Below are 11,190 nucleotides of genomic sequence, written 5' to 3'. Positions count from 1 at the left end.
CGACGACGAAATCCTTTCAATCGGATGAAAGTGATTCCAATCACTCGTTTAATCCTGCTATCCAACTTAGATCGTAGCGTGAATGTGTGGGACTAAATTAATTTAAAATAATTCATGAGCGAGGCCTTAGGAATAGTCGATCCGCCCAATTCTTTACTTGAATAGCGTTTATCGTATTCTGAACAATTCGCTATATTACAATTACATAGAGATAGTTATTTAGTTTCATAGTTTCTTGTTAGACCGCTGTATTCGGACTTATAATTAAATTGCTGAAAGTGTTAACGAGTAAAACTCTCGTGAATGTATGTCGTGTGAATTTCAGTGAACGCAGGAGCTTCACGTTCCAACTTCCGCAAGCAAATAAGTCTTTCGTTTAGCAATTATGTGCACTTATGTGTTACAATTTTACTGCATGATATATGACTGCTACAGATGAAAGTGTCCTGAATAATTGCATTATCTTGTTCGTTTTCATTAGGGTCATTTACATAATCAGGGCATATATGTATATGTATATACACATATACATATGTATGCGCCTATTGTTAGTATCACACAGATTTTTTAGAGTAACTCTTTCATCGAACTCATCGATTGCGCGTTACAAATGACAATGTTTTGTCAATGTATTTTTGTGTGTTTTTGAGTTACAGGAATTATTAAGTTAGATTCAAATATATTGCAATTTATTCAGGAAGTAATCAAAATACAAATATAGGGGGCCAGTTTAGAGTCACCCAAGCCTAAATAAATCAAAGATAGACTCATTAAATTAAATTAATTATAGCTGTAATTCTTAATAAGTGGGTTCTACCAGTAATTTAGTTCAGTAGTGATCATACGTTCTCTTTACGATTTGTTCCAGAGTGTATAAAACAAATCTGTCTCCCGAAAGTCCTTGTACATACATGTCTTCTACTAGATACCTGAAGAGACATTATTGCACTGAATTAAAGGTCGAGCCCCCTACTTCATTGTGCGCCAACAAGAACCTATACAGTTGGAACTTTGTATGGAAAGATTAGAGCAAAAATTTACATTTGCTTGTAATTGCATTTGTGCTAATGAATTAAAAAATCAAATTAATTAAAGAAGAAGATCAAATAATTATATGGCGATGTTGCTTTTAATGTTTAAAAGTGTAAATCGGCCTATTTAATTTAAGAAAGAGATGTATTTTATTTTTGACATAGTTTTTTAATTGAATCACATATGAAATGATAAATTTTTAATTGCTCTGCTCTTTCCACTAACTAAATCGATATTGTAAAGTGGTAATTTTGAAAGAAGCAGATACTATTCGAAATGCATTATCTGTATGCAAAGCAGTTGATAAAATCCATAATATAGAAGCAATAGATCTAAAATTACATCATTCAGAAAATTAAATAAAGGCAAGAGATTGCCATGAGAGAAGACTAGAAGCTGTTACCGCTTGATAGATTTAAAGTAAATTTTTGCAAATTCAGTTCTTAGAAATAACTAGTACTTAAATATTATTATTAACATCATATTAGCTATAATATATTAATTCAATCTCTAATGGCAATAAGAATATTATACACTACAAAGCACTGCCATAATTTCAACTACTATTACATTGATTTCAAAATCCTGCCAACTAATGTTACTACCACATTATATCTCGTTTAATGAAAAAAAACATTCTTTGAAAACACTCATATATAGACTATGAGTAAGCGAAAGCTCCTTGTAAGAAATTATCTTATTTGAGAGAAAATTATCTTGTTTAGGTTTACGATAAACTGTATTAACACTAGGTTTATGGAAGATTAGAAGGATTAAAATAGATTTGAAAGAAAAACGGCAATTTGGAACAGAAAAAACTACACTATTCAATTGATATGTCATACAAAATTCTTAATATTTGCAAAATGTAACTTTCAACATGGTAGTTGACTTGTAAATTTCTTAACTGCATAGAATGCAATGCTCAAAGCTAGTCGATTAAAATCTATGAAAATTATAATAACATTGGAATATCATACTGTACATACTGATTTTCATCAAGTACATTTGATTTATTATCGCACTATTAATTTGGGAGATGATAATAACCAATGTCCATTAATACTCAAATTACATTAAAGTTGCAAAATCTGTCTTATTACAACTTCAATGAAATAGCAACTGTTTTAGATCATAAAGTAGAAAAGACATATACTTATAACCATAACAATCATGAATATTCTGTTATCACGGTGACTTGTTGGCGTACGGTATTAGGTTAGGTTCCTCGTAACCTACCTCGTCTCTCTTGTTACGCCTACTATTACACTGTTATTGTTGAAAACTCCATATTAATAAGAAATAAATATATTGTCTCAAAATAACCATCGCTTTTAATTCTTTAAAATTAATCAATTAATAATTTAATTTTAATATTATGTTTATGTAGTTGAATTAATAAAAAAAATAGGCATATATAACACTAGGATACGTTCCACTGTTATTTTTACCCATTTGAAATTTCACAATGTTTTCTAGAAACCATTCATATTTTTTGCTAACAAGCATATATTAAAATTAACTTTTGTTCAAGTCTCGTAAGTAATAGACGCCTTTCTGGTAACGATCTCAGACAACAATTTGAAAAGTAAATCCAATCCAATAGTAGCATTCTATTGTAGATTGAATTCACAGAAGAAACAATTGATGATTTCGTAGTTAGCAGTGATGACTTTTAAAAATTAACATATGGAAATTAAAAATTCATTTAAAATTCTATTTATAATTTATAGATATGCTAATTCCAAACTAACGTACGACTGAGTCACTGATTCATTTAAAAAATACATATTTTATACAGATACCATTGAGGGAGACAAAAAGAATACACGAAAATAATATATGATAGGATAAATAACTGGTATTTCTTCTATTGGTATCGGAGGGGTCTAAAACGTAAACCGCCTTTTTTGTTCTTTTTTTGCTTTTCCTGAAAAATCGTACTTTTTGGTCTTTTAGTATCAATTACTCAGGCTACAATTGACCTACCGAGTCCGGACTTCTTTTATTTGACGCAGAATCGCCTTATCTACGAAAACAGTGCAGGCGGTTTTTCCAAAATGTATTTAGTTAAAAAAATAAAAAATTTGAAGTGTGAAAAAACAAAAAATTTTGTTTAAAGTTGTCCTGTTTTGTAGTTTAGACTTTGTAGAATCTAAAAAAAGGTTGAGTACGATCGGATAAGGATAAGGCATAACTGAGAAAAATCTACCGAAAAATCGCGAATCGCGAAGTTGAGCCTACAAGCGAATGGTCATTTTACGAGCCGTGTATTACGATCGCGTAAGGAAATCTCATAATATTCGACTGATTAACATTTAATGCATTAATACTGAATTTTACTGTTGTAGCCTCTTACGCGTTCGAATTATTTAAAAATCTCATCCATCCGATGATAATATTGAACCGACGAACATCGTATCGTCGATATGTGGATCACACGGATAAATGGTACAACACCGAATGATCTATAAATCGAAACGTGAGATGTAAAAATGAGCGGAACCGGTGGTTCAAAGGTGCACAGAATGAGTGGTCTGAAAAATACAGAGTCAACGCGCGACGCGATAACTACGTGCTTCATCGAGCAGAGCAAGCGAATGGAAGAATTTGCAAAGTCATCCGCGTCACCTACGATCACGAGTGCTGTTTCACGGTCGGACTTTCCTTCGTGACTGTTTTGTGCGCGTTTTTCTGTTGATCACAAATATTTGATTATGATCAATAACAACTGTGCGATTCTCAGCTCACTACAGTGACACGTATATATATACATATAAATAGTTATATCCCGTTTTATCTTCGATATATCAATTTCTCGTTCGTTCTTGTCGCACCTTCTTTTTTACCTTGTTTCGTGACTCGTACTCGTTGTGTACATGTATATACAAGAATGTACAAGTGTGTCAAGCATGGGCAGTGTACGGGTTTCTTGAGAAGCCGATCGTGAATATCAGGCTAATTCGTAATAGGCTTCTTGCTTCTTCGTAACGTGCCGACGGAAACGTTACACATGACAATTCAGTAAGGGAGGATATAGTCTATATACGTATATGTGGTGTGTAGTGACAAAACGGAACATCTAATGTTTGTTTCTCGACAAAGGGGAGACTGTCAGTGTTCAAGATCTCGTCGAAACACGTGCGTATGTTAATTCTGTGTTTGACGCGTGCCCATGATCAACGACATACCGTGCTCGTTGAGACGCAGATCCAACGTATTTGTTTAATTCCTGCGTCGTCATCGTATAACATCAATGAATTAATCGTCGAATTATGATCGTACGGTCGCACCTTTTCCCCCCCCCTCTTTATTTAGTCTGCGTCAAGAAAATTATCGAACAACTTATTTCTTCGATAATTTTCACTTTTTAATACTGCCCGAGGCTCGTCGATCGTTCAAGTAAGTGTTTGCTTGCATTGCAATTTTTACTAACGTTTCCAGGAAAATGAATAACGAACGCTTATTAATCTCGCATAATTTCCGTTGTTTATCATTGAATTTGCATCGGGTTATTCAATGAGTAATGCCATCTCGGTTTCCAATCCTAGTACCATTCAGTCTTTACATTAGTATGTTTATTCCAGTTTATTTTAATGGATGAAGAAGATCGTTATGCAAAGAAAGGAGCTAGAAGTAGCTTCCAACCTCCGAACCTTGGATCCAATTTGCCCTTCATGACAGATGATGACAAAGATTTGGAAGAAATAGAAAAGCATGGAGATCTTGGTGACATGACATTTTACATGACCAATTACATTAAAGATGCCATGAAGATGATGTTTATAATGCGTAGTCATCATATGCTTACCGATGTTATACTCGAAGTAGGATCAGAACTATTCTATGCGCATAAAGTCATTTTGGCTGCTGCGAGCCCATACTTTAAGGTAACTTGCATAGAGGTAGTATGGATGGATAAGTATAAAACGTATTATATTACTTATAATGTTACAGGCAATGTTTACTGGAGGTTTAAAGGAATCTGAAATGACTAGAGTAAAACTTCAAGGTGTGTGTCCGACAACTATGGCACGCCTAATGTATTTTATGTATACAGGTCAAATAAGGGTTACAGAGATTACTGTGTGCTCGCTTTTATCGGCAGCCACCATGTTTCAGGTAATGAAATATAGAGATTATCTGAATATCGATTATCCCAGTGACTGATTATTGAAACAGAAAACATGTCTGTAGCATTAGCTCCTACATCAACAAAATTTACACTTTAAAATATACATCTATTGGAACAAGTTTGTCTCCCTAATAATTTGGATAATCAATATTCCACTGTGTGTTCCATATAAACTATATATTAATATTTACCTTATTATACATGATACAGGTTAGTAATGTCATAGAAGCGTGTTGCGTTTTTCTGGAAAGACAATTAGATCCCACAAATGCTATTGGAATTGCAAATTTTGCTGAACAACACGGTTGTCACAATTTAAACCAAAAAGCGAATCAGTTTATTGTTCAACATTTTAGTCAAATATGTCAAGAAGAGGAGTTTCTACAATTATCGGCAATACAACTGATAGCGCTGGTGAGAAAGGATGAGCTAAATGTGCAAGAAGAGAGAGAAGTATACAATGCTGTGTTAAAATGGGTGAAGTATAACGAGGAAGCGAGAGGACCTAAAATGGAACATATACTACATGCTGTGAGGTGTCAGTATTTAACTCCAAATTTTTTACGGGAACAAATGAAAAACTGTGACGTATTAAAAAAAGTACCTGCGTGTCGGGAATACCTTGCGCAAATCTTTAAGGATTTGACTCTTCACAAGAAGCCGGTAGTGAAAGAAAGAACGCCTAATACTCGAAGGGTAATATATATTGCGGGTGGTTTTCTGAAACATTCGCTGGACGTATTGGAAGGATACAATGCGGATGACAGGACGTGGACTCAACACGCCAAGTTGGTTGTTCCTAGATCTGGTTTGGGTGGAGCATTCTTGAAAGGCATGTTTTATGCTGTTGGTGGCAGAAACAATTCACCAGAGACCAGGTGAGCATGTTGAAAGAAAATGAAATAGCATCGAAGGATAGATAAGAAACTAGAGACTTTTCATTGAATTCACAGATACGATAGCGATTGGGTTGATAAATACAATCCTGTAACAGATCAATGGAGGCCTTGTAGTCCAATGTCTGTGGCAAGAAATCGCTTAGGAGTAGCTGTGATGGACGGGTTGTTGTATGCTGTTGGAGGTAGCGCAGGTGCGCAATATCACAGTAGCGTTGAGTGTTACGATCCAGACCAAGATTCATGGACAAATGTAAAACCGATGCACATAAAAAGATTAGGAGTTGGAGTGGCAGTGGTCAACAGGTAAAAGTAATAAGTAATTACATTATTTACCTTAAAGCTTTAAAACTTTAAAATGACATTCCAATACAATAATAAACAATTACGAATCGTAATAATAACAGATTACTCTATGCTATCGGTGGTTTCGATGGGACAAATCGGCTCAATTCTGTAGAATGTTATCATCCAGAAAACGACGAATGGACGATGGTTTCATCTATGAAATGTAGTCGTTCGGGAGCAGGGGTAGCTAGTCTTGGACAGTATATATATGTTGTAGGAGGATACGATGGAAATAAGCAGTTAAATTCTGTTGAAAGGTACGACACGGAGCGAGATGTGTGGGAATACGTTAGTAGCGTTAGTATTGCTCGCAGTGCGCTCAGTGTAACAGTTCTAGACGGAAAATTGTATGCAATGGGTAAGAATTCTTGAACTTCATTATGTACATTCAACTTTATTCATGTTTTTTCTTTTTTCTCAAGTATTTTGTTTTATTGTCTTCTTTTTAGGGGGATACGATGGTGAACATTTTTTAAATATCGTAGAAATCTACGATCCTACAAAAGATACTTGGGAACAAGGTGTAGCTATGACTTCAGGTAGATCGGGTCATGCAAGTGCAGTGTCTTACCATCAATGTCCTGTACATTGCGATCACTTAGATCACAATATATCGTTAGAGAAACCACCGTCGTGATACATGTAACATTTTTGGACTTTAGTTTAGCCGTTGATATAAAGAAATTTTTAAATAGGAAAACTTTGTACAAGAAGAAAGGGAGGAGAACACACAGCAACAAATGTCAGAGTGAACACTCGAAACAGTAAAGAAAACCCTTCCTCAATTACCACAGACTGATCACCTTTCAAGCATCGAATAAGTCTAGTTCCTGATATCACAGATATGTTTTCAAAGAATTTCAAGATTCTAACGATTAATCGTCATAATTAATTTTATTCCTCGAAGGACCAGTGATTTACTTCCATTAAAAATAGGATTCAGTATAATGTATATATTTTTATAAAATCATAAGGCCTAAACAAATGTATATATAAGTATATGCGCGTGTGCGTGCGTGCGTGCGTGCGTGCGTGCGTGCGTGCGTGCGTGCGTGGCTGTGTCTGTGTCTGCGAGTGTCGCTTGTGCGTATGGGTAATATTATTTTTGAGAAATTTTTATAGAATTTTCTTATTTGAATCCCTGTATATTTGTAATATATGTTAAAATAATATTTCAAATATATATGTATGAAAATATATGTAAATGAATCTACAAACTTTGTATTTGTACCAACCTTGGACCCCTTGAAGCATAGCTTTACTTTCACCAGGTTCTACCATCGCATAGTGGCCAGATATAGATTTAGTAGAAGTTATAAAAGTAACCATTTATATTTTTACAATTCAAATTTACGCGCCTTTTTTCTTCAACCTCATAGCCATCTAGCGATAGAAACGTCGAACTAATTTTCGGAGTTTGATCAGCGCCTCTATCGGAAAAACGCTCAAGTTTGTCGCCGAATAGTTCCTACGTGCACTGCTAGATGGCGCCATTTGTTTTTATTTACCGACACGTGGTAATCAGAACAAATGGCGCCATCTAGCAGTGGACGTGGGAACTATTCGGCGACAAACTTGAGCGTTTTCCCGATAGAGGCGCTGACCAAACTCCGAAAATTAGTTCGTTATTTGTACCGCTAGATGGCTGTGAGATTGAAGGAAAAAGGCGCGAAAATTTGAATGTAGTTTTGTAATCAACAAATGTAATTCCTTCTGAGATGTCTTTAAAAATTTTAATATTTCTTTTTTATTAAATTTTAAACAATTATGAATATCTGTAACACGCTCGTGATACCTATGCGAAAATATGGAGTAACATATTATACATGTGTGCTTGTAAATGGACTTTATCATCCACAGTATTCAAAGCCTATTATTATGATGTAATTTGAATCTAAAACCTGTTACTACTAATCTATTAATTATGAACCGCTACATGTAATGTATTTTTACATTGTCTTGTCTTTTCATATTTTTATCCAACATACATTAAATATACAATACCTACCTGGGTGGAGGCACAGAGGACCGATAGTAGTGAATATTTTTAGGGTACATACTACATAGTCCATATTTATTCGGATATATCTGTAATTCTGTGGAGCTCGAAGCAACCCACTCGTTTTTTACTGAGATAAACTTTCACATTATGAGTTACTGAAGTGCAGAATAACATGTTTTGCATAAAACTTCGATTTATTAATAGTTACAAATATTGCTAGTTATTACTATATGTAATTTTCAGATGTAGTCACATTATCTACATTATGTAGTCACTTATCTACGAAAATGTACGTGGGTGTCAAAAACAGGTTCTGTTGTCAAGGTGGAACACATCGATCGATATTTTCGAAAGCGGGCGAACGCAGGCATTTCTACAATTTAAATTTTCTTTTGAACTGTGTTCAACGAGAATTTTCGTTTTCCAAGAGCGTTCAACATCCCTTTCAATTTTCTTCGGACGATCTCTCTACGTTTCTAACCACAACGATAGTGTTTTCTATCAGTGATCGTTTTTCGATCGTAGCAAGGTTATATTCGTGAATAATAAACAATAAGGAACGATATCAAAATGCCAAGTCCTTCCACCGATCGCTTATTAGCGGAAAGTCGGTGGAAGATGTGAAACTTCAGAAAAATACAACGATGAAATCTATGTATAAATTGTTTTTCTTGTGCCTTATCTTCGTTGCATTAATAATATTGCTCAATTTAACCAATTTCTCAAACAAAATATACGATGCACAGACCAAGGAGGCTGCTGTTGCTTCAACAACTGTCAAAAAGATTGTATCACCCCAAACAACAGAGGAAGTGACATTATGTGTTGTGGTCTGTGGAGACAGATTGAACGAAGCATTGACGATGCTGAAATCAGCTTTGGTTTTCACAAATAGACCTCTACAATTCATTGTTATAGCAGAGAACAATTTGATTCCTGCATTTAATGAGAAATTGGCAGAATGGAAGCTGATGTCGAACAAAACTTTTGACTTTATAGTCAAATCTATTACTTTCCCAGAAGGAAGCGATGCAGTAATGTGGAAGAAATTGTTTAAACCTTGCGCTGCTCAAAGATTGTTTTTACCTGTAAGTATATTTAAAAACGATCCCTTATCAACTTTAGATTTAACAACACTTTTCAAATGATGTAGTGTATCATAAAGTATTAGTATATTTTAGTCTTTAGTTAATCAATTATCTGCTAATTTTTCTTTAATTATTATTTTTCAATAAAATTTATCTACATTTAAAACCTAATGAATTTTGTGTATATTTTCATGGGTGAAAAATAATTTAATTAAGTGTGTATTTTACATATTACAGTCTGTTTTGAATGACACGGATGCTGTACTTTACGTGGATACAGATACTTTGTTCTTAGCTCCACCAGAAAAAATTTGGGATGAATTTAAGAAGATGAATACCAGTCAATTGGCAGCTTTGAGCCCGGAACATGAAGATCCTAACACAGGATGGTATAACAGATTTGCAAAGCATCCATATTATGGAAAATTAGGTGTAAATTCAGGTGTGATGTTGATGAATTTAACAAGAATGAGAGAATTTAGGTGGATAGAATATGTGATACCCATACACAAGGAATACAAATTGAAGATAACATGGGGGGATCAAGACATAATAAACATTATATTTCATTATCATCCTGAAAAACTTTACGTGTACTCGTGCAGATATAATTATAGACCCGATCATTGTATGTACATGCCTGTTTGTACCAAGGCAGAAAAAGAAGGAGCTCTAGTTTTACATGGCTCTAGAGGCACGTTTCATTCGCAGAAGCAGCCACCTTTTAAAGCTGTCTATAAAGCAATTCAAGAATATCAATTAAATACAGATCCGTATGATTATTTATTAGTGCCAATGAGAAATTATTTAGCTCTGGAACACAGATCTAACTGTGGCAAAGTATGGAAAGCATTCATAATTCAGCCTGAACTACATTTAGGTCAGCAATAATATTTAAAAGTCTTTCCTATTATTATAAGGCTATATAGATATTGTACACATACGATAAAACAATAACGCGTAGAACATAGCTATTTCAATACAGCACCCCCTTCTATAACTTATTGAAACGTACTATCAATTTTTATATACAGGGTGTTTCACGTAACAGTTTTCACGATTTTTCAGTGTGTACTTGCGATAATCTGACAAAAAAATATTTTAAACAAAAGTTGATCAGTTTTCGGTATATATTACGGTATATATATTCGGTATATATTACAATAAAAAAAAGTTGATCGTGAAAAGTGTTACATGGGACAACCTGTATATAATTCAGTAACTGATCGTGTTAAAATAAATTGGATAGTATAAACAGTCCTACACGTTAATGTGATCCTGTACACAGACTGACCGTATTCCATAGTGCATTCTCATTTTATTTGTTAACAAGTGCGCTGTGATTGTTACTGTTTTATATGACAAAAAAAAATATATTATTACAATTTTATCTAAGATTGTTTGACAATACTCGTTGAATAGATTTAAGAAAATCTCGAATTTAACTCGAAAGTCTTCTTGTATTTAATAAATATTATTATATTGAATTTAGAGAACTTTTTTAAAAAAGTTACTATAATTATACAGAGAATTATAAGGTTCGAAATGGTAAATGAAAATTTGATACAATTGTGTCTGTATTACGAGTGCTAAACATTTTATATAGGTTTTTTTATGTAAAATTAAGTCGAATGTATAAAATAAAATTTTTTCTTACAAGTCCTTACTTTTCAGAAAATTATATTTACA

The 11,190-nt window shown here is 33.8% G+C and overlaps 2 protein-coding genes across 3 annotated transcripts; both read left to right on the top strand.

Annotated features, from left to right (window-relative positions):
• Positions 1-2,780: 2,780 nt before the first annotated feature.
• On the top strand, positions 2,781-7,608 carry LOC128889882 (kelch-like ECH-associated protein 1). Of its 2 annotated transcripts, XR_008460512.1 has the most exons (8): positions 2,781-4,434; positions 4,620-4,922; positions 4,990-5,154; positions 5,378-6,045; positions 6,121-6,369; positions 6,471-6,594; positions 6,669-6,769; positions 6,861-7,003. XR_008460512.1 is itself a non-coding variant. In XM_054147934.1 (7 exons), the coding sequence occupies exons 2-7, from the start codon at positions 4,629-4,631 to the stop codon at positions 7,046-7,048; spliced, it is 1,863 nt and encodes a 620-aa protein (XP_054003909.1). In that variant the 5' UTR covers positions 2,807-4,434; positions 4,620-4,628; the 3' UTR covers positions 7,049-7,608. The 2 variants fall into 2 exon arrangements, 1 of the variants encoding a protein (XP_054003909.1); XM_054147934.1 differs by having other exon boundaries at positions 2,807-4,434; positions 6,471-6,769; positions 6,861-7,608.
• Positions 7,609-8,481: 873 nt separating this feature from the next.
• On the top strand, positions 8,482-10,638 carry LOC128893443 (glucoside xylosyltransferase 1). The gene is made up of 2 exons (XM_054154371.1): positions 8,482-9,501; positions 9,739-10,638. Exons 1-2 carry the CDS (start codon positions 9,058-9,060, stop codon positions 10,390-10,392), a joined length of 1,098 nt encoding a protein of 365 aa, XP_054010346.1. The 5' UTR covers positions 8,482-9,057; the 3' UTR covers positions 10,393-10,638.
• Positions 10,639-11,190: the final 552 nt, after the last annotated feature.

The sequence above is a fragment of the Hylaeus anthracinus genome, unplaced genomic scaffold (assembly GCF_026225885.1).
Source record: "Hylaeus anthracinus isolate JK02 unplaced genomic scaffold, UHH_iyHylAnth1.0_haploid 0, whole genome shotgun sequence".
Classification (NCBI taxonomy): Eukaryota; Metazoa; Arthropoda; class Insecta; order Hymenoptera; family Colletidae; genus Hylaeus; species Hylaeus anthracinus.
The sequence above is the reverse complement of the archived record's forward strand: the minus strand, read 5'-3'. Positions and strand labels throughout refer to the sequence as shown.